The sequence below is a fragment of the Nesoenas mayeri genome (assembly GCF_963082525.1).
Source record: "Nesoenas mayeri genome assembly, chromosome: 4".
In the NCBI taxonomy this organism is placed as follows: Eukaryota; Metazoa; Chordata; class Aves; order Columbiformes; family Columbidae; genus Nesoenas; species Nesoenas mayeri.
In genome coordinates this window covers 2,693,568-2,717,895 of record NC_137540.1, presented here as the reverse complement: position 1 = coordinate 2,717,895, position 24,328 = coordinate 2,693,568, and the positions used below count along the sequence as shown (strand labels likewise).

The window sequence follows — 24,328 nt, the reverse complement described above, 5'->3', positions numbered from 1 at the left end:
TAATAAATAAATAAATAAATAAAATTACTTCTACGCTTTCCATCTTTCCATCTGTTTTTGCATTGGGAGAACAGGAAAAGAGAAATTGCTTCTCAAGACAAGCCAGTACATGCACAGAACTTGGAAATGCTCTCAGTGCTCTCTGCACAATCTTGGATACAGTCAAGGGAATAAACCAAGACTATGAACATAAACTCCCCCTCTCTTGTTGGATGCCTGAGTACTGCTAGACTCACTGGACCAAACATTTGCACTGTTATATGCAGAGATAAAATAAGCACAATCGATAGCCACAGATAACGATGTGACTGCAGACCCTGTATCAAACGCCACAGTACTGTGGAGTTTTCTCCCTAAGATGATGTTTTACCTGCCTCTGGTAAGTGACCTGTAGAAGACGACATCTGCTGGGCTTTTTTATAGAAGTAGAGGAGAATATGCTCAGAAGAGACAAGTGATATACAACAGCCAAGGCTCTATCACTGACTTGTCAAGCCAGCTGTGAACATTCACCCTTTTAATCACAGACTCATTAGGATCATACATATTTAATCAATACTAGAACTCTGAAGGGGCTCTAAATGCTTCTACAAGTAGTAGTGTATGTTTTAGCATATAGCACCTTGCATTTTGACATTCAGGTGGGTGTGCTAAAGCTGAGGTAAAATCCAGACTTCTAGCGCTAAACTTTAAAAGCAAGCAGTCACTTCCCAGTTACACCATCAGTTTGTTTACTTACATTTAGCAAGCTGCCTATTTTTTCAAAAAACAAAACAACGCCAATGCTGAAAAGAATATGATTAAAAGATAGTCCAGATCATCTAGCCATCTGCATTGCTGCCAGAAGCTGTGGTCTTGTGGCACTTCCCATCACTGTCCAGAAGAGAGCTGCCATATCAGGAATGCTGTTTCATGTACAGGTAGGAGGAACATTCGGGAGTTGCCCCTGCTCTTGCTTGGTCACTTTTTCTTCTGCTGGCACCTCCACCTGTGGCTACAAATCCGGGCTCAGCAAGACAGGCGGCCAGCTTGACCGATGCCACTTGGTCACGCTGCCAGATCTTCCACTACTGGTTTCCTGCAGCACAATCTGAATTAAAGCCTGGTTCCACGCCTGAGCTGGTCCGGACAAAGATAAATCTGAAGGCTGCCTAGCGACTACCATATAAACATACAAAAAGTCTGATGATCTAACCTACAAGGCTTCGGTTATTTGGTATAATTAAGTGGAGAAAATGCCAAGAAAATAATTAGTGGAAATTTTTCTTTTGACAAACTCATGACAGAAATTTCTCAACAGCTTCAAGAAACTCTACAGATGAGCTAAGCCCTTCCAAGTCCAGCAGATTGCCCTTTTTGTCAGGGAAGTGGAACAACTGAGTCTCTTCCTCTTCTAGTTCCTCTCGAAACAGGTTGGTCTCTGAGGTAGGAATGATGATGATGCGAGGGACAGTATTGCTAATGATAGAGCCCAGGACTCCGTTAACTTGACTTTCTTGACTTGCTATCTCTGAAGTGTCTGTGTCGCCTCCTCTGCTGATGCTGCTGCTGTTCAAACCAACAGGTAGAGAAGCTGCTTTTAGGGAGCTGGTTACGAGTGTTGCAGGGGGACTGTGTAGGACCGCCCGCCCAAGCACCTTCTCCAGATAGCTGGAGGAGAATGAGACCTAGAGCAGAGACAAAATCTTTAGCGTTGTCATACAGCATATGACTATGGAAACGAGTATTTGAAATTCATTACCACTATTTGAGTCACCAGTCATTTATTCTAAAACGCTTGAATCATTGACTAGAAAGAGGTGAAATTGTGATGTGTTGACATCTCCAGCTTGGAAAGCAGGATGTTAAACGAAGCAAAACAAGACATGTTCAAATATCAGCAGAGATTAAGAAAAGAAAAGCCATTCCCATATCTGATTTATTATTTTATGTTAAAAACATATTTCTCCATTTTTAACGGGTCAAGATACTTGATAATTGTACTTCTCTCATGGAAAAAATCTCAGATGAGACTCAAGCACACTGTATTTGTTATTTGCCTAAAGTTTCACGATCCTTGTGACAATCACTATCATGGTGTCACCAAATGACTCTTGGTACAGCCTTTGCCACTTTCTACAACTTTGGATACACTGGACTATTGATGGAGGGCAGCAGAGGTGGGTGGTAGATTTGAGTCCATGTTGCCTGTAACCACATTTGAAACCATATTTTTTCCATCAATACCATTCACAACAGCTACAGGAAAAGACCAGCATTTATCAGGACTTCACCTTAAGGAAACACATGGAAGAAGACAGAGCAGATACATGCAGGAACTGGGTCATTGGATGGCTGGAAATTTCCAGAACAGCTTCTGCTTTAAAATATGTTGGCTCTAGACAATCAGCCTCAGAGCTGAACAAGAGCACAGGAGACAGAACCAGAGGCTCTGGGTGCCCAAGGTGTGGGTGTTTGGTTACTTAAACTAAAGTAAACCCCATGAAAAGGTGTGTCCATCAAAAAGTGGGTGCTACCCAGTCCAGCCACAAGTGGGGGTTTGCAAGCCCTTTCTTTTCTTGAAAATGCAGCACTGATATATGCTCGATATCGTGCCGCCCATACAAATATTTGTTTTGAAACGGGTGATATGGTTCTGGCAGAAGCTGACTCATGGATGACCAGCTGGTCCCATCCTCAGCGGTTCCTTGGGGTGCTCCTCAAGCTCATGACACCAAACCTCAGCGGTTTGGGCAATGAGCGTCATGGATGCACTGAGCACTCACCATCTCCTCTTTCAGTGAGGGAAGGGTGGCAGCTGCCAGACTCTCCCACCCTTAGGGAGAAATGGGAGTTTCTTTCTTGTCTTCCTCCTCAACGAAAATAAAACATTTTAATGTACGCTGAAAAGAGGAAAAAAAGGTGGCTTCTATCATGTCAAAGTCTATATTGCAGCCCTGACTTTGTAATAACAGGAGACTACCAGAATGTAGACATGAGGGTCAGGATGGGAGGAACTGGAGTTGGGATAGATAAACATGCAAAGAGGCACAGAAGTAAACTTCTTACATTTGATGCTACTGACTGTGTTTTAATGCAGCTTTAGAGCTATGAACTGATGCTGGCTTTCCAAAAATAGGCAACGTATCAGTGAAAAAAAGTTAATAAGGCACTACTGACATGAGTCACAAAGAAAGTGAGGTGGGTTACAAACTGGCTTAAGGAGAGAAGCCAGAGAGTGGTAGTCAATGGTGCGAAGTCTAGTTGGAGACCAGTATCTAGTGGAGTACCTCAGGGGTCAGTACTGGGGCCAGTATTATTCAATATATTCATTAACGACTTAGACGAGGGAATAGAGTGTACTATCAGCAAGTTTGCTGATGACACTAAGCTGGGAGGAGTGGCTGACACGCCAGAAGGCTGTGCTGCCATCCAGCGAGACCTAGACAGGCTGGAGATTTGGGCGGGGAATAACCTAATGAAATTTAACAAGGAAAAGTGTAGAGTCCTGCATCTGGGCAGGAACAACCCCAGGTTCCAGTATCGGTTGGGAAATTACATATTAGAGAGCAGTGTAGGGGAAAGGGACCTGGGGATCCTGGTGGACAACAGGATGACCATGAGCCAGCACTGTGCCCTTGTGGCCAGGAAGGCCAATGGCATCCTGGGATGTATTAGAAGGGGGGTGGTTAGTAGATCAAGAGAGGTCCTCCTTCCCCTCTACTCTGCCCTGGTGAGACCCCATCTGGAATATTGTGTCCAGTTCTGGGCCCCTCAGTTCAAGAAGGACAAGGAACTGCTGGAGAGGGTCCAGCGTAGGGCAACCAAGATGATTAAGGGAGTGGAGCACCTCCCTTATGAGGAAAGGCTGAGGGAGCTGGGTCTCTTTAGTTTGGAGAAGAGGAGACTTAGGGGTGACCTTATTAATGTTTATAAATATATAAAAGATGAGTGCCATGAGGATGGAGCCAGGCTCTTCTCGTTGGCAAACAATGATAGGACAAGGGGCAATGGGATCAAGCTGGAACACAAGAGGTTCCACTTAAATTTGAGAAGAAACTTCTTCTCAGTAAGGGTGACAGAGCACTGGAACAGGCTGCCCAGGGGGGTTGTGGAGTCTCCTTCTCTGGAGACATTCAAGACCCACCTGGACATGTTCCTGTGCAACCTCACTTAGGCGTTCCTGCTCCAGCAGGGGGATTGGACTAGATGATCTTTTGAGGTCCCTTCCAATCCAGAACATACTGTGATACTGTGATACTGTGAAAGAAATAACAGCAGGGCTAAAGAGGACATTGGAATCAGTATAAAAAAAGCCTGCAGATAAAAGAGATTGGTATAAAGGCTGAATTATTATTCCAGAGATGACATAGTGTAGCAAGATTAACAGTAAAATGGAGAGTGCCTAGAGAAACATTTTTTCTTACCTTTTCTGTGGTTGCTGCGTCACAGCTGCAGGTTTTTGGGAGCAGATCTCTCTTCTCCTGTCTCACACTTGCTGAGAAAGAATGACTTCGGCGGGGCTGCAGCTTCTTATGAGCTGGCTCTACGGGGTCAAGCTCTACATCACTCCAGGTCTAATCACAAATTATGAAGGATTTCACACAGTTACATACTTTACCCAATTCCAAAATTTCTCAAACTCTAGCAGAAAACAAGCACAATTACAGAAAACTAAAGCTTTTCTAACACAGGTCTCACCCTTAAAACTCCCTTGGGGAGAGGCTTGATTTTTAATCTTGTCGCTTACTCCTATCTATTTTTCTAAAGCAAAAAAATCTTTGAAATAATGAGAAAAATATTTAATCTTTCTTTACCAGGATGCTTTTGACCCTTTTAAAATCTTATTGTTTGTGCAATGCTTATAGGTACATACTGCCTGAATCTAAAAATGGGATCAAGTACCACCAATCTAATATGGCTTATGGCATTCTGCGTGACCATCAGCTGGTACAAAACCGCGGACATGCACAGGTCCAAAACCACATTTCTAGCCATCCCAGCTGGATGTCCAGAACACCCAGGTCTCCTCAAGCCCCATGAACTCGTTGCTTCTCTGAACCATCGCCAGTGGATGGGAGGCATTGAGTAGGTTCTGCAATAATTTTCCAAGAGAGTGCCAGCAATGGAGAACAATCGTGACATTGCAACCATGCCATTCCATTTACAAGCTTGGGCAGGAGCCATCCATCAAACTTAACTTTGTGATGACTTTTTGATTGAGTATCAATGATGAGATCATTTCACTATTTTCCATACCAACTTTTAGATACGGATAGACGTGCTCTCCACAAGTCGGAAGCTAGTGCATAATTCCACTGTGTCACCTTGCTCGTACATCTATGTAGTGCCACCTGTTTATTTCTCCTCCCTTGTAGAATCATACTGTAAATACAACTTTATGTGACTCATGAATATGTTGGCTCCTTACACTAACATGTACATAACAGATGAACGTGTTGGTTGCAACAGCTGCGTCTTTTATAGTGTCGCTGTGCCATTCCTGCCTGTCAATACGTTATTGGAGCATTCCAAAATTTCACTTGGTGCTGCTGTCATGTGAGAGTCATTGAGCTTGGCTTTTATTTCAGCAGCTGCTGTTTCATCTGAAATCTCTACAGCTGCACTGAGCTGCCAGTTGCCTCAAGAACAATCACCTTTGGCCATGTCAACTCGGCACAGCACGGTACTGCTGTCTTTAAACAGCAACCCCAACCAAACACAATGAACCACGACCAAGCAGTGACCAACAGTGACAAACAGAACGCTTCTTGGATTGGGACGAGCCATTCAGCAGAAGTTACCTAAATTGCTATCAAGTAAAGGATTAGTGGGGAGAGAATTTAAGAATAAACTTTGAATCAACAAAAATTTAAAAGTAAAAGGGGCAAAAAAATTTGGAAATAAGTAAATTAAGAGCCTTCCTGTTTTAAACTATGTCAAGGCATTTCTGTGTCACTACATGTGTGATCTACAACCACAAGTGTAAACAGAAAAGCAGCCCACATGATCTCACAGGGGATACAGGGACATGTGGGTGCTCTGTTTGCTCAAGCTGTTAAGCAACCCCAAAAATACACTCTTTTTTTCATGATAGAATGCTGACATGTTACATATACTAACCTCATTCTGCAAGGATGGTCTGGATATTTTAGAGTTCATGAAATCGTCACAGTTGATACTCTCATGCATCATTGTGTAATCAGTGGTCTGTGAAAGGAATTGAATTGGCAGAATAGGTTCTCTCATTTTCATTTACATTGCAACAGAAATATTTATTTACTTATTTATTTATTCAAGAGCCAAGACAAATGTTAAATTTCATATCTAAATTTCAAAGGGTTTTTTTTTTTCTATCTCATTATGGTCTTTTGCCCTAATACAGCAGCAACCAGATAAACATGAAAATGCTCTCCATGCCCTGAAGACTATGAAAGCCTCAGCAAGTAAATTTAGGGATCCTTATGCCATGTGGTGTGTACAGTAGTGTCACACTCCACAAGAGTCCCATCACACACTTCAAACTCACTCGAGCTCAAATCTGAGCTAAAAAAAGACTTTACCCAGGCTAAGAGAGGCCTTTCCCTCCTCTATTTATCGTTTTAGTTTAAAGGAAATTTTATGGTAGATATATTTTATGAAACACTAAAGAAAAGGCTTGGCACTTCTAGACTAGGTCTCTCCTGAAAAGCAGCTTGTCCATTGCATGGTATTTAATCACCTACTGATTTTAAATGACAAAATGCACCCCATTTAAGTGATTTGATGGTCTTTAATTATCACCATTATTACTTCTCTGTAATACAATAACCTGTAGGCTGTTTAGTGATAGTTTGGAATGCTGCTGGGATACGTGACATGCAGTCACAAAGTGGAAGAGGATCCTTGTCCCCAAACAGTTCACAGTTTCACAGGCTGGACAGCTGAGCCTGCCCAGTAACACACAATTATTCATTTTAACTGGAAGTCTACCTGATGTAGAGCTTAATGCACAACACAGGCAGCAGCATGGACTGCAAAGTAACCTGTATTTTGTAATGGGATAGATTTTGTTTCATTAGGACTCAGGCACTTAAAGTGTTTCTTTTGTTGTTGTTTGTTTTGATCTGCCTCTTAATTTTACAGCCAGAAGGCCTGAATTTCTTGTCAGCACCTTGGGCACAGTGCTAGCATTGACTGGGATTTCTCGGTTTCCCAGTGAACAGTGCATTTTTTGCTCAGGTGTGTTTGTTTTACTGGCTATCTGCCATGAAAGAGTTCGGACACCTCCCTTGTGCTGTTATCTGAACAGAATAATTTCCATTCTTCGAGAAAAACTTCAGTGCCTGACAATGGTTGTTTTTAATTCACATTAAAGACTTAACCTGAACAACCATGGTTCCACGAAGCACCTGAACCATGAAGATGTGCTGGCCTGGATGCTTTTTCTGATTAGAAATCATTATGCATGAACTCCCAGGAGGGCTTTGCAGAAATGACCTCACATGACCCAAAATAATTGAGCTACCTCCCTCTCTTTTCCATTCTCTAATTTTGAATATGTATTTATAGAGTCACTTATCTTGGGAGTTAGAGAAACATTACACTCACTTTCCGTCATGGAAACGAGACAAGACTTACAGCTTCTCCAGTGCAAATGGATGAAACACAAGTGCTCTTGGTCCTGCCAGCAAGAGAGTGATGGCTAGAGAGAGACGTCCTAAACGAGGATTCATTTATGGAGCCTCTCAGGAGGTCATTCTTCGATATTCGTATAAGGAACCTTAAGCAGGGAACAGCATTGTGGATGGTTTTTCTGAAGGAAAATGGAAGAAAAAAAAGAACACATTGATGACATGGCTTTGAAAATCATATGGTGAAAGTACCACCTCTTTCCATGACCTCAGCACAGCTTCTGTTTGGACTAAGGAGGCCTCAAAAACTCCACGGAACCAGCATGGCATTTCTAGTGGAAATTACTCGACAGGCTGAAAGGAAAATAGCAGATGGCTTCTGGGCCTCAAACCAAAACGTGCATGGAAGAGCTGCATGGATAAGTAGCAAGAATTGAAAATATCTTCAAGAGCATGATTGCTTCTGATTTCATCACAAAGTTAGCCCAGAAAACTTTCAGTTTAGCTGGCATGAAGGTCTTCCCTGTACGAAGTCTTGGACCTGGACAGAGCAAAACATTCATTCATCATTGCATGAATTACTTTGAAGGCATAGAGTGAATTATTAGATTTGGAAATTATCCAGAAACCCTGATCTTTACATATGCATTCATTATTCATTCTTCAGGCAAAATGGGTCCTGTCAACATATTTTCACCAGCTGACTTGGCATAGTCCATCTGCTTTTTCAGTTTTAAACTCGTGTGCTTGATTCATCACAAGGGACACAATGTTACTTCTTCTCCTGACTGGATGAATCCCAAGTCTATAAAATGTCTTCAGAACAACTGCACAAACACTTCTCTTGTTGATATGTCTAGAAATATAAATTAGGAAGCATGAAAGCAAGCCCCACACTTTAAGAGAGTCTCTGAAATCCTGCTGTAGACTCCGGCCTTTTTCTTAATACAGGCTTACCTGGAAAAGTATTGAAGCAGTTCACTGTATAGTATCTGCTTTGAAAACACTCACCTCACAAAAATAATGTAAGGAAACACTGAGCACAACAGCTTTGGGTCATAAAAACAAATATTTGGTTCATAATGTGTCAGCCAGCCATGCAGAACTTCTCATTGAACTTCTGCAAGCCATCAGAGAGTAGACATTCTCTTATAAACCAAAATCCTCTACAACCTTAAAAGAATAAGATGGACTCAGATTTTTGGAGGTTGCAACATGGTATTAGTTACAATAGCAGGCATTTTGAAACAAAATATAAGTTTTTGTAATTTCTGTGTATATTTCCACCAGCCTTCTGAGAAGCTTTAACTGCTCTGACGGCCACACCTTCACGCCTCAGACATTCAAAACCATGAACTTTCTTTCCAGTTCCAAAATCCTAAATTTCAGGCTATGCAACCTAGCAGTTTTTCGTCTTCGTGGGCAAGACAAACCTCGTACCAACGACTAACCCTGCCACCTAGTGGAGTTAATACATTTATCACAGTTTCACCAAAGCAACCCATCCCTTTGTGGTAGGTATGTTTCAAAAGAATGGCAGAAAAATCTAGAGATATTCTGAATAACAGTTCTGCTACACCTTCTTCTGTGAAGGGAAAGGTTTCTGATTCTTTGGAGGAGTGTCTTTTATGGTGTATTAAATTATCATTCTATTCACCTGATCTTGTAGATTGCCCATTGGAGAGACAGTGTGGAAATCCTTTTTTATAATACATAGTTACCTTTGTAATAACCTACTCTGTGGGAACAAATTATCTTTATACTCTCTATCCCATACCCTACTGCAGTCAGAGGGCCTGGATAAAAAGCAGAATTAATACCTTTCAGCTCAGAAACTCATTCACTAGCTGTGAGGAAATTGAGAAAGAAATTAAAGGAATGTTGACTAACCATGAGTTAACTATTGAGACTGAATTGTATCTGAGTATTTGTTAATGAAATTGTGTAGGGTCAGCACAGACTTCTGTTTTAAAGTATACAGCAATTGTTATCTGTAATAATAAGTAGAATGCAAATGTAGAAGAATGTGCTTATGAAGGCATAGGTTTAGAAATATTTCAGGTCTGCAAAAAAAAAAAAAGGGATATGTTTCAGAGAAGTGATCAATATCAAATTTTGCACAGTGACCCACATTAATATAATGTAAAAATGTATTTGTTTTAAGTCAAAGCTGGTATTTTTGAAAAAGGTAAAAAATGGAAAAGCTTTTACCTGGAACAACTAAATGAAACAAATATAAAAACTGGACCTTCTTTCCATGAAGTCAAGTATTGCAGAAATGTCTGCTTTATTTTTTGAAGGCAAGTACTTGTTGACCAAATTAGTGAGCCTGCTAATAAAAAAGCAATATTTTCAGTATATTTGGAAATATTTCTCATCTGCAGGCAGCTCTGGCTGGACTACTGGCTTCCTATAACTCTCATAGAACTTCTATGAAAACTCTGTTTGCTTTTTACAGATCTTCTCCCAATGACCATCAGCTTGTTCACATTACACTTGGAGTGAAGCTGAGGGAATGGGGGCAGTTCGTTCACTGTAAAAACCACATTTGCATGCATATTTATACACATACCTATATGTTTACTGTACCTGTATCTTGGGTGAATTATTGCGTAGATGATGGGGTTGTAGACTGCAGAAGCTTTGGCAATAACTGCTGGCACGGATTTGGAATATGGTGTTAGGGTGTTACCTCGACTGAAACAAAGCAAAAATATCACACACAGCTGTGCCATGGCTTAATATTAAATTATTAAAACATATTAATCTCTTTGACTGGTTTTGTGCTGTGGTCTCCTGATAAGAAATACCCCTGGAACATTAATTCATTCCAATGCATTCTGTGCTCTGATGAAAGGCTTGCAGTTGACAATGTGCACTTGGTTTCATTCTTTTGAAGAAGATGAAAGACACACAAGCAATTAGTTTTCTATTGGAAAATGACCAGGAACACAAAGAATCACCTTCCCTGTTTCTACACTAGGCAAAACCAAACCAACCAAACATAACAACCCCATTGTGACCACCTGGGAAAAGGGAATGGAGATGAAAAAGAAAATAAAATTGAACTGAAAAACCTTTCAGCAGCAACATCTGTGCTGGATGGAAGAAGCTTCTTCAGAAAACAGGTATTAGAAGAGAAAAGAGGTAACTCCTCCAATTCATATAAAGATATTTTCATGGGGGAGAGGAAAATGTACCAAAAATGCAGATTAAAAGCTATAATAGTTTTAAAATATATGAACAAATAATCCCTTTCCTGTCTTTATTCACAAGGATATAGTAAAGCAAGTAACATCACTTCTAGTGTAACAACCATTTAAAAGCCTTTCAAAAGGGAGATCTGTTTCTTCTGGGTGACAACAATACTTGTGTCTATATTGCAGAATAAGCCATGCTCTTTGGGTTACATATTCCCTTACCCTGCCCAGGCAATCAAGGTGACACAAGCATATGGAGACCAGGACAAGACAAACACAACGATGACCACAAAAGCAATTTTGGCCAGTTTCCATTCATTCTTCATGGACTGAGAGAGGTAGGATTTCCGGCTGCAGGAGCCCAGTTTCTGAACGTCTCTGTGAGGGGAAAAAAATACAGATACATCAGCAGCAGGGTGGAAAAGTGAGGTGCAACATCCCTAATGCATTGTCAGCAACATGCAAAATGAAGCTCTAGCTGTTCTTTTGTCCTCTGACATTTAAAAACTCTAGGAGGTAATTAATGTAGTAAATGGTCCCAGACACTTTGCTTGAGCTTCATCTGCCTGTGGGACTGAGCCAGAAGAACCCCTGGGAGTACAGAACAGGACTATTGTGTCCTCATGCCAAGAGGAGGAAGGTTTTGGGTTGGGAAGGTGAAGAAATGAGCGTCCCCTGCCCCTTGTTGCTCTCAGAGGTGGAGCAAGCAAAGGCAGAGCTGGACGCAAAATCAAATCATATGGTTTTTCCTTTTCAAGGGAGGAACAGCTTGAGGAAATTCCTGCTCCCAGGGTAACATGTGCTGGAACACCCTGAGGAACCTGACCCCAAACACTTACAGGGACATTTTGACTTCCCTGCAGGTTTACTCATAGAAGAGTATTTTCAAGGGTGAGTACAACAGGCAGTACTAATATTTTTTGCTAAAAAGTGTCTCTCTTGATATCATGCAAACACCCCACACTTCATTAAACCTGATTTTATGTGGTTTAGCATTATGTAGTTTAGCATAGAAATAAACATTTTTACATATCAGTGTTGTTAAATGAAGCTACGTTTCATGCTGAAGGCAATAATTAGCAGCCAGCAGGGGAACAAACTGCTTCCTAGTGCACTGGAACATACCTGTAAAGTGAGTTTATTAGTGAGCAAAAGGCACAAAAAATCTTGTGGCCACTGTGCTTCACAGGTGTACAGGACACCATCATTTTGCTTGGTATGAAACACACATACACAGTGCACAGTAAGAACCAAGACCAAGAATAGAGCTCAGTAAGAACTTTGATTTAGGCACATGGCTAAACATGCTTGTAAAAACAGAATTTAGCTTTGTGAAGCCAAATAACTTGAACAAGTGCCTGCATATAGAGAAAAGCCATAGGAGCTGGTGACACTGAGAGCAGCGGGAAGGACTCGCAGCTCCAGCTGGTGTTGGGTCAGACCAAAGATAAGTCATGTGCTCATTAGGAGAAATGTAGCTGACAGAATGAGGTTACTTTGCACAGCTAACACCCTGCTGATTTGTTATTTCAAATACAGACCAAGAATTTGGAGAAAAAACCAAAAAAGTCTCCTAACAAGCATAGCCAGATATTGTGCCTGATGTCTGAGTGAACTACAAGGTTTTCTGGGATGCCTGCCTTAAATAAAACTGTCAAAAAATATAAGGACTGTTAAGTTTACAGAGCAGCTCAAAAGCAGATGATGCTTCCATTGCTACGTGCTATTTATCATCCCTCGGGGCTGAAAACTGCTGGAACGCACAAGGACTGTGTTCCTTGTGTTGCAAATCTGAAATACAAGTAGTCTGAACTATCAAATTATCTCATGTTCTATTTATTACCACACTCTAGGATAAGTAGGGACTTCTGTCCCTACTTCAGAATACATACATCCATTCTAGGTTTTAGATTGGCCAAAATATTTCTCCAGTTACAGCTGTTAATGATCTGCCACTTTATTTCCAATTTCTATTCAAATTAATGTTTTAGTCAGATTTTTCTGCAGAAAATCTTCTAATACAAGAAAAGGGAGATTTATTTATTTCAGCTACGTTTCTTACCTGCCAGTGCGTCTTATGGCCAGGAACATAAATAAATAACAATGGAATATTATTATAAGAGGAATAAAAAACACACAGCAACATAAAATCATGGTGTAACTTCTGTTTGCAGGGGAGTAGGTTACGTAGTCCCACGTACAGGATATCATCAAGCCCTCGGGCACATAGGAACCTATGAAATACATGGAATACGTTATTCAAACATGCACCCGAAGCTCGCACATTTGTTGATCCAACAACTGAACACTTAAAATAAACCCTGCACTGTATAGCTAGTCTTCAAGAGCTATGCTAGCCATATTACATGTGCGGTCTGAGAATGCAAGTACACACGTAGGAAGGACATCCTGACTGCCAGGATCTCTGATACGCCTAATACTCCATCTGCAACTTGTTCTGCTCAAGTACTGTGTTCAGTTTTGGGCCTCTCATCATAAGAAGGACATTGAGGCACTAGAAAAAGTGCAGAGAAGGTGATGAAGCTGGTGAGGGGCTGGAGCACAAGTGTGATGGGAGCAGTTGAGGAAACTGGGGGATTCAGCCTGGAGAACAGGAGCTAAGGGGAGACCTTCTGATCTCCGAACTGCCTGAAAGGAGGTTGGAGTATGGAGGGTCTTGGTCTCTTCTCCCAAGTAACAAGTAACAGGCCAAGAGGAAATGGCCTCAGGTTGCACCAGGGGAGGTTCAGATTGGATATTAGGAAACATTTCTTCACAGAAAGGGTTGTGTAGCACTAGAACAGGCTGCCCAGGGAAGTGGTGGAGTCACCATCCCTGAAGGGGTTTAAAAGGCATTTAGACAAGGTTCTTAGGGACACGGTTTAGTGCTAGAGTTAGGTTATGTTATGGTTGGGCTCAATGATCCTGAAGGTCTCTTCCAAATGAAATTATTGTATGATTCTGAGTACAACTTGAGCATAGGGAGAAGGAGGTTATCTGCACTGTAATAGTTAAAGATAGATGGTACGACAACAAACCATCAGGTGGTGGCTCAGCATCCACCTGAGAACTCATCAAAGAGCTCATTTTTTCATACCCTAAGCAAGGCAAAAGCAGCCTACATAGGGAACATGGGAAGAGATAGAGAGCAGACAACATACTCCACCCGAAGAGCGGAGCCACGCTCCAGCCCAGCGAGTACAGCCAGACGGCAGCGATGATCTGCATCGTGCGCTTCTTGGACGTCCACTGGATAGATCGCAGGGGCATGGTGATCACAAGGTAGCGATCCACAGAAATAGCCAATAAAGTCATCATTGAGGTTATTCCAAAGAGTGCCCCACAGAAAGCGTACAAGTCACAGCCTGAAGGAGAAAAAGTCAACGTCAGGGATTTTCTTAAAACAGACGTGTGTTTTCACTCAGAGCCAGACAAGTTAAACTGCCCAGTTTTCCCAGCTCAGGATTTCTTTCCCATTTAAAGAATTTTCTTGGCCTCACAATGTAATAATTCTCGAGTTTTTATTAGAAGAAACACAAATATTAATAAAACACAAATGCATATATTTAACAGGATCTACTCTCCGCTGCAGCCTCAGCTGGGAACCTTTTATCAATGGAAAACTGCCTCAAAGAAAATCCAATCTAATTAAAGTTACATTTTCCTGGACTGTTGCCCAATATATTGATCTTACCAGGCTGCAGCAAACATCTGTCTGCTCATGACAAATGGACGTTCTGAAAAATGACTTTGGTTTATGTGGTTTTAAAAATGAAAAAAAAGCAGAAGCAGTTTAAATTTGATGGCTGAAAGGCCAGCTGTAAAGCATAGCTGCAGCTCTCATATTTAATAGCAGTACTTTAAAAAAAACCTTAGGTTTTACATGAAACAGGCTTCTTTTCCCTCCCTTCTTTGCATTCAAACATTGCACTAGCAGATGAAAATTTGTAGTTATGTTGTCTCTAATTTGATTCAGAAACCTGTGTTGAATGGTCATTCATTTTCTGAGATCTTGCATCACCATATGTGGTTATAAACAAGAGCCCATCAGGAATGGGAGGTAGTTGAAATACCGGATTCAACCTTAGAGCGAACTTCTTCTCAAGGATTTATAAATAACCTGTAATTAAAGACCAAATCCCACTCAACCCAACTAAATTTCTTTATTTGTGGCAGTGTGATAGTTTATACTGATTTTACCTAAGGGGATGAGCAAGACTAAGAACATCCTCAAACTAAAGAAGAGCCCTTTCCATGCTAATAAATAATACACTGTCTCTGGGCACCGTCTACCAATATGCAACCACTACTTGGTGTAAATTTTTGTGCAATGATTTGGTAAGCAGTACCAAGCAGAGCATCAAGCCTGCTGAGGAATCTGCCCACGTTTCAGCTATAATTTGGGCACGCATCACCTTTTCTTTCTACTAGCCATTGGAAAGAAATGAGCTTAAATTTGCAGAGTCCTCAGCTGATTATCATTATATACATTTCCTAATTAAATGTGAGATTGCTAGAAACAGGCTAATGGATATCAACATACATTTCTAAATAAGAATACTAACTCCCTCTTAAACTAATACAGACAAAAAGTATTTACGACTTAATAAAATTTTTCTACCTGTCTTCAGCCATAGCATCTGGCCTCACAAGCTAAAATGTAACATGATTACGTTTTGATGTTGCCTGCTTTCTTTCCAAAATAAATAAGATGGAAGAATTAAAGCTGTAACACAAAACGTGCCATCGTATTGACTGGTAACGTCAAGAACCTGGGTTCTCACCCAAAAGTCTTGCACTGCTGTCACCACAGCACGAGCCAGGACTGATATGGCCAAAATAGGCTGCAGACAGTGTAGAACTGGTGAGGTATGAATTGGCGTTGAAAAGTACCTATATCTCCAAGTATCCACTCTCCGTGCAAGCTGTTCACAAAGCACATGGGTGCCTGAGAAGCCGACATCAAGAAGTCACTCATGGCCAAATTCATTATAAAGTAGTTTTGGGGTGTCCTCAGCTTCTTGTTGCTTAAAAACAGGAAATACACATGGTTTTAAATAGATAAAGTGAACAATCAAGTGACTTAATAACTTCCTACCATAAACAAACATTACCCAGCTTGTAATCAGTGGTTACCTACAGTCAATCAATTGCCACTCCTAAGTCAATTACTGCAGTTCGTATACATCTCATAGAGAGCTCAAAAATACTCAGCTGCAGATCAACAGGTACCATTAAACACCACAACAAGGAGTGTGAATGCAGCAGCCGGTCTGCAAGCAAAATTTATCCAAAAAGAACCAAACATCACTTCCAGGTTTTTTTCCCCACATCTCACCACCTCACATAGTCTGACTTATTAGGGATATTTGGAGTTGTAACCTCCTAGGAAACTTTTCAGCTGGTATTCAAGATCACACTTGGCTCTAAGAGGAATGAAGATATTGGCAACATGATAAAGAATCACTTTTACTAGGGGTTATTTGCTGGAATATACCCTAGTTGCTCTGATCAGATATTATGTCCCACTACAAAAGTTCAATTACTTTGTGGGTTCAGCTCACCCAAATCTACTTTAAAACTGGCATTTTTGACAGGTATACTGAGAAGGTGTAACACTGAATTAGTAGCCCCTAGAACTAGTACTAGTAGCCTGTACTGGCTACATGGTGAAGTAAAGAGCTTTGATAGCTAGAGTTTGGATCCAGGATGGTGTCAGGCATGTATAAAAGAAAAAGAAGTGACTTGGAACAGAGATATTCCTGCATCGACAATTTAATGCTCTTATCACAGCAACGAAAACAAACAAATCTCAAGAAAAATGGAGAGCTTGCATTGTGTTTCAAAAATCACAAAGGCATCTACAGTTGCAGGGAATTCAGTTTCTCCTCTATCTCATGTTTAAAGCCAGATGTTTAAAATAACAAAGCTAATTAATTCATCTTTAACATTTGAGAATAGGAAACTAACACCTGGTTCATAACCCCATTGGTGTTTCCAGCAGTGCAAGCCCCATCTGCATCACCACAATGACAGCAAGCAGTGAGCAAGAAAGATATGGAAATCCAGCACTATGGTGTAGGACAGAAGGCGACTATTTACGTTTTTTCATGAGATATTACACTGTCAGAAGCCAAGAGAACACACAAACTGTCAGAAATCCTGTGATGTGCCTGAAGCAGGGAATACACTGGTGGCATGAGCTCACTTCATGCAGCGCATCGCTTTCCTGGTCCTTCCAGCACATCTGGGCAGCTGGGAAGAGCACCAGCATTTGTCAAGTATTTCTGCAAATTCTACAGGGTGAGTGCAGAAGTCTGCAACAAGGAGGTGTGGTTCCCATCATTAAAAGTATTAAACTCTTCTTTAAGCTTTCAAATGGAATTATTTACAGAACAAGGTATTTATTTTCTCATTTTCTTTGGTTGCTTAAAACATGAGGAGTTTACACTGAGGTTATCAATGATGTCAAGGTGTGTGTGGGTGGGAGGTGTTGCCTTCCCCCCATTTGTTGCTATCAGCCTTTGCTTGGAGATTTAATCCAAGAGGCAACAAATGCGGAATATCTGCACACAGACACATGTGAACCTCGAGGCCAGTCAGCTTAAAGGTAAAAGGAATTTTCTCTTACCTGTAAAATGCGTAGAGAACTAGAAGGTTTCCAATGATGCCAATGGAGCCGATAATGAGCACGCATGTTCCTACGGTGTAAAGAACATGGGCGGGTATCTCTGCCTTGGTCAGAGCGTGGGGCTGGGTGCCCATGTTCAAACCCTGAATGGAAAACAGAGGAAAAGGACAACTCAGCCCATTCAGGACACTTATCATGTGGGGACACATGCTCAGCCTGTTGAAGGAAGGCACAGGACTCACTTCCACAGTTCATGTAAATCAAATGCACACCTTGGAGCTCTTTTCATGTCCTTTGTAATCAAGTTTCCTTCAAGTAGCCTTCATTACCTTATTTAACAGTACAGGTTTATATTAAACAAAAAACAAAACCCAACCAACTAACCAACCAACCAACAAAAGATGAGGAAAACAAACTGGAAGAGCATTAAGTAACAATGATGATGTGAAAAAGCCAAAGATGTGCTAGCACAAAACTCACTCCAGGTAACTGCTGCAACTTTGGGGCACAGAGTTAGCTGACAACACAAATTGCAGTTGCACAGGGAATAGCCCATCGTAATTCAGTTTTATTAGGAGCAGCAACAGCAAATCCCACCCTTACAAACATTCAGTCCCCTGGGTCTTCCCAAACTCCGTATCCACTGACTTATAGTGCCACAAAAGCTGGGAATTCCCCATGGAAAAGGTGTGAAATGAGGCATTTCACACCCAAAGGTGTCTTGTCTTATCTCTCTGCTGAAGATTGCCTGTGTAAGTACAAATACATTAAATAGTTTCGACAACACTTTCATTGCCCTTTATCTGCAACACATGAATAAAACCCCAATAACTCTACATTATTTTTAAACTCAGATTTATCACCACCTAATGGCAAGAACAGCCTTTTCTTTATTGTTAGCTCCTGACCGCCCATACTGCTGCTTCTCCTTTCTGCCTCCTGTTATTCCCTGCTCACCTATGAAATGCACACAATATAGCTCCCTCCCTGGACAACAGTTCCAGCTGTGGGCATCATCCAATCCCACTGAGCAGGTTGCATTTGGTGACAGGGAGCACTTGGTCAGATGCACAGCACGTCCTCAACATCTGCAAACCAGTGGGTCTTGAAGCAGCATCAGTGACAGCAAAGCTCTTGGGGCTGAAATGGTGTTGTAAATGGTACACAAGCTATGGCTTCAAAGCAGAGAGCTGCTTTCAAGCTTTCTCAGTGGTCTGACACACTGTGCCCATAACACAGTGGTGACCAGCAGCGTGACACTTCAAAGGTAACATCGCTATAAAAGTAGAAAGAAATGAAAGGGAACATCTGCTGGTTCTGGCTGCACCGGGGAGACATCGCTGCTGTTCCCAGCAGTTAAACAGCAAGAAAAAAGTCACCTTGTGAAGCATTTACCCCTTGAAGGAGGTGTGAGAGGTCTTGTGCTTTCAGGGCACACAAATGAACCACGGAACCATAACCACGCAAATTAACCGCGATAAACTCCTCTCCGTCACTCGCACCTCATCTTCTTAGCAGCGTGCATGCACTAAATCAAAACCCTTCCTTATTGCTGGCAATGCATATCAGAGACACTAAACCAGTGAGAAGGGAAAATGATCCTTTTTCTCCTTCCTTTCCAGTTTATCCATTAGGATTAACTCCTATATAGAGGGTTATTATATAGAGGAGTATCACATATACGTTGTAATTCAGACAAAGTAGTACTTGCCAGTCATACGCATTATGCTTTACTTCATCATATGGGAGCTCACTTCTGCAGAAAGTCACTTGAGAAATGGGCTGTGAATTTCACACCCAAAGGTGTCTTGTCTTATCTCTCTGCTGAAGATAAGCCAACTTGGATGGTTTTGTCTCATTTATTCAGTTATGAATGGTAGATTGTGTCAAAAGCTGAAAAATGTCTCACAAGACGCATTTGTAAACTCGGATTACAGCTTGCTGGCAATACTGGATGAAATATAAACTATTCATGCTTATGGAGTGGAATTTGGAAGGCAATAAACGCTGGGGATCGGGCAGAGCCTGCAATCTCAGTGAGAAGCTAAAGTGAGGGTTGTTTAGATTACACAGGCTTTCGAGAAGGGATCTTCCTTCTGAGGAGTCTGGAAAATACTGCAGACACTTTTGCTGCAATGTTAATAGTGGTAAGAACATCTTCGAGATTTGAATGAAAAGACACAACTATTACAAATCAGAAAAAATCAATTTATACTAGTGGAAGCTTCCTGCCTTTTAGACTAAACAGTGCATGGATTTTGTATCCATCTCACACCACCTCTAACTGCTGGAATACACTGCGAAGTTATACTTCAGGCTATTCATTTGTTTGTTATTAAGGGTGAATCTGGAAGCCCTGACGATGCAATTGTAACCCTTACAAAGTCAGAAGCCGTGCTGCCAGATGCTGCCCTGGCTCCAGCTGTTTCATGCTGCCATGGTGATGAACAGCTGGATTCAGCATGTCTATGTCGATAAATGTTGTTTGCAGGTAGTCAGTATCATCACAGCCAAGTAATATAAAATGAAAAGCCTGTTCTGTACAAGTCACAGCCTGGCTCCTTCTCTTTAATGATGTTGTATAAGACAGAGATAATAAAGGCAGGCATTGCATTCTATTCAACCAATATATTGAATGTATAATGGGTGGTGAGTTTTCATGGACTCACATGAGGCATGTTCACCTGTCCATTTTTCCCTGGGCTGGCTTTGCTTCCCTCTGTTTGCGCTCCTGGGACCCGCAGACACATCCATTTCCTAAATGGAGATTTTAAAGACACTGTCCAGAACAACCTGATGGTTTCACTCAAAAATACAAACATAAAGAAGCAGTCCATGAAGATGCCAGTAACTGCAGCAGGACCAACTTCTGGTGTACTTGCCTGTCCTGCACTCGCTTCATGTGGCTCCTCCTAAATTAATGCTACAATCACTTGTGTTTTGACTCTGTGAGATGCTGGACCTGACAACTCACCTAAATTACAATGTGATCTTACCCTTACATGCCATGTGAGTACAACATCAAAATGCTGTCACCTAACAGAAGATAAACAACTAACATCTGTCCCTCAAGTAGCTGGCAAAGGAACCAGAAAATAGATACAAAAATAAGCTTGGTCTATTTCTCCCAAAACAAAGATGGAAAATTTAACAACTTATTCTATAAAAGTTTTTGTAATTTGATTTTTAGTGATAAAACAACCTCCAAATGATTAGAGCCATCTGTTTCTGCTTTCCAGCTGGTGAGATTAATAAAGATTGCAATGCAGAAGACAAAAAATTGTGGCTAAAAAAGGAGGACAAGGCAAAGTCCCATCCAATGAGTAGGCATTGAAAATAATGGGCTGAATTCAGAAATGATGGTGTGATTGGCATTAGGTGGATGTAAGAGTATCTAAAGCTTTACTTATGCTCTGGTTTTGGTCAGTGATGCAAGCTCATGTTGCAGAAATGATTTACATTGAAAAGAGCTTAAGCAAGGCCTTGCTTACATGGGGGATTAATGTGCACTAACAAGGGAGTGAATTAACAGCGCAGCAGCCGTCCTGTGCTGACCCACCACATGGATTCACAAAGCAGAAGACTGATTTTAGTGTACAAAAAACCCTGAAGTCTATACAGTCATTCTTTGAAATTTTAAAGCAAAATAGCAAACAATAGTTAGGTGTGGTGAGCTGGGAGCAATCCATGTGTGCAAGTATACAGATGTTTTTGAAGCAGTCCATTGAACTGAAGAAGTCAGCAGATAATACTTGCCAAGTTCTTTGTAACTTTGGTGACCATCCATGTGAGAGGTAATATCAGTATGAAACACCATCTGGTTTGAAACAACAACAAAACTGGTGGCTTAATTAATATCTTGTGTGCATGAACTCTAGAATCAGCAAACCATTGCTCTGTGGCAATTATGGTAGAGCTAGCCAAGTATTTTTTTTTAGATATGATGCATTTAAAATGAATACTTATGGAAAATATTGTTAATATCTTTGGTATTAAAACAGAACAGAACACTAACAACTTTGCTTCTTCTGGTTAACAGTGCTGCGTTAAACACCACAAAGTACAGATTAACCCAGTCCTAATGGCACATGGTTGGAAGACGGAAAAATCTCAAAAAAACCCACGAGAAAAACCACCAAAACCTGATCAGGTTCTCAATATGAGAATAAATCAGTCAGATATTCAACAACATAAGCAAAGTCAGGTTTTTATATTTCCGGGGTAATAATAATCCATGTGTTTTGTATTTAACACTGTGTTAATTGCTCCCCTGTTCTTGTGGAGAATCACTGGCACGTAACTAGCACTTTTTTTCCCTGCCTTAATTTGATTTACTATATTCAAACCTTGACGCAACCCATTTTCTTTCCAAGACCAGAAAGTGTTAAAGCACAATACCAGAGTTTTCTGAGGGTATTTCTGTTCCAGTAGTGGTGTAACTTGTCTAATTGAGGCAGGCAGCATTGCGCAGGTCTTCACAACGTTTTTCCTCTACATTTCCTTAACATGACCTCTGAGACAATCAACATATTGTCCCCTTGACCAGAATTATCAGATGCTATGCCCAAATGCACCCCATGAGCCATGCATGTAGCGTGCTGAACAAAGCTAATCAATGCTAATTCTGCATCAACATTATCTGGACTATTACAGTTCAGTGCATATTTGTTTGTCTGGGAGGGCATGGACGACTGTTAGCACTGCACAACAATAAAGCAGTAAGAATCTCAAGTGATATTTTTTATAGCATTAGAGCATGCTAAAAGCATGTGTAGTCAAAACATTATATCAGTTATTTTCTTCAGTATAAGAAATTTTGCAGTCTTCAGGACTACCGAAAATATTTCAGTTTTTATCTTCGCATGCATTCTGCATCATATTTTCATAGGGTATTTTTCTCCTTCTGAGCATCTTACTGGTAACTGTAGCTCCTCAATAATCACATAAAAGTTCACCTGGAGGAAAAAATAAACCGTTTATTCTACATTTGCCACACGGTGGCGAGAGTGCTCTGAAGTCACTGGCCCTGACCCCTTTGGCATCAGGTGGGCTCCTCACCTGAGCTGCCTCCTTTGGGCTCCTGGAGCTTGTCCTGGTCCCTTTTACCCATCCCAGGCTGCTTTTAACACGAGCACATGAAGAAATTCCTTTGCCTTCCCACAAACATTGGCACCACATGTTGAAATTCTGATCTCTGCCAGTGGATATAACGTCCCACCATAAGGTTTCAAAGAGCTTGAACTCTGGCTTCTGGACAGCTAGACTTTTATATTTTCTTTTTTAAAAAATTAATAATAATAATTCTTCCTTACTGTTGATAGCGCAGCATGAATCCTTCACCAGCCACCTCCAGTTTTATGCATCAGCCTTTTCATTGCACTCTTCTACTTCTTGGGGAGACCCGCTCAGCTAATACCAGAAGATCTGTGTGTGAAAACTGCTTTGAAAAGTGGGCCCTGCATTTTGAATAGATCCTATGGAAACATGCATTTATTTTAAGGATTATTTTAAGGATCAGCTGAACATCAGCTTTTCGAAGAGTGATTACGAGGTGAAAACACATCCTAATAAACCAGTTAAGGCAAGATGTTAATAACTTACACTAATCCTATATAGTATTTCTAATGGTACTTAAAAAAACACATATAGCTAATATTTTTCATTAATGTGGTCATTTGGTTCCTGCTGGATTCCCTGCTCTATTTTTTTTCTTCTGTCACCCATGATGAAGTTTGGTGAATGATGAAGGAAGCACAATGATAACAGTAGAAATACATTTCCTCTATTAACTACATTTCAATTACTAGCTGAGTGTAAAGAACTGCAGTTTTACCGAGTAACGCATCTCACGCACTACATTACCCTATTTACAAACAAACTGATTTTTCTGCTGCAGGAAATAAACTGAAAATCAGAGACATTCTTCCCCATCTAAGGTAATATCTGAAATATTCCATATTTCAACATGAAATTTCGGTCATGCACAGTAGGGTGGGGGACAATTTAAGAAATATCCCCCAGCTTCTCGGTGCCTTTTGCATATTTCCATCATGTATATTCAGGAACATGAAAGCTGCTAAAGGCTGTCAGATCAGAGCCCCCACCAGCTCCCATGTCTTACACCTGACAACATCTGGCAACAGATGCTTTTAGGGGAAGAACGTGGGGAATACAGCAAGTGCGCATTCCCAATCTGTTAACTTCCAGCACATTTGTGATATTGGTATAAACTCTGTGGCGCTCATTTTCTGTTTAGATCAAAGAAATGTCTAATCGCTCTAAGCTGGGGATTATTCCCATGTCATATCTGCTTGTTTCTGTTTAATATTCCTCTACGCACGGAAGGGGCGAAGGATTTAAGTTGTAAGTAAAATGAAATACTATTTCAGTCTCTTGAAGACAGGTACCCCAACTCAGTAATTTGAAAATCTTCCTACCTACCTTCTCTTACTTTCACAAGGAGCTGGGGACAGACAACAAAAGCCAAATGAATCTACACACGGTTTGCACCCAGACACTGTAGACTAACTTCAATAGATAATCTATAGAGGGGGCATATTTCTCAAATTGGAAGGATGCAGTTAAATGCTTCACTTCATTTATTAGTCTCTCCTGCTGTGGCTTTAAGTTCCGCATGGACAGACTGATTTCCAGAGGTTTTTAGGGACTTCACACCTATTGATCGCACTGATGGCAATATACTGACTCTTCTCCTGTGTTGCTGAAAATACTCCTTGGTGTTTATCTGCACTGTTAGGTGCCTGATTTCCATTAAAATTTGGAGCATTTTATGATTAATTTTAGAGAATTTAACTGGATCACTAATACATTGTTTAGTCCAATGGCCTATGCATATTAGCCTGACAGATTCCCACTGGGTACGCTAAATACTCTTTGTAGAATAA

At 40.9% G+C, this 24,328-nt stretch overlaps 1 protein-coding gene across 1 annotated transcript; it reads right to left on the bottom strand.

Annotated features, from left to right (window-relative positions):
• Nucleotides 1–1,277: 1,277 nt before the first annotated feature.
• On the bottom strand, nt 1,278–23,268 carry LOC308039725 (melanopsin-like; the record flags this gene model as incomplete). Its single annotated transcript, XM_080343328.1, has 11 exons — nt 1,278–1,667; nt 4,407–4,556; nt 7,600–7,774; nt 10,182–10,289; nt 11,015–11,170; nt 12,855–13,026; nt 13,954–14,157; nt 15,686–15,819; nt 17,424–17,566; nt 22,340–22,378; nt 23,257–23,268. 11 exons carry the CDS (start codon nt 23,266–23,268, stop codon nt 1,278–1,280), a joined length of 1,683 nt encoding a protein of 560 aa, XP_080199454.1.
• Nucleotides 23,269–24,328: the final 1,060 nt, after the last annotated feature.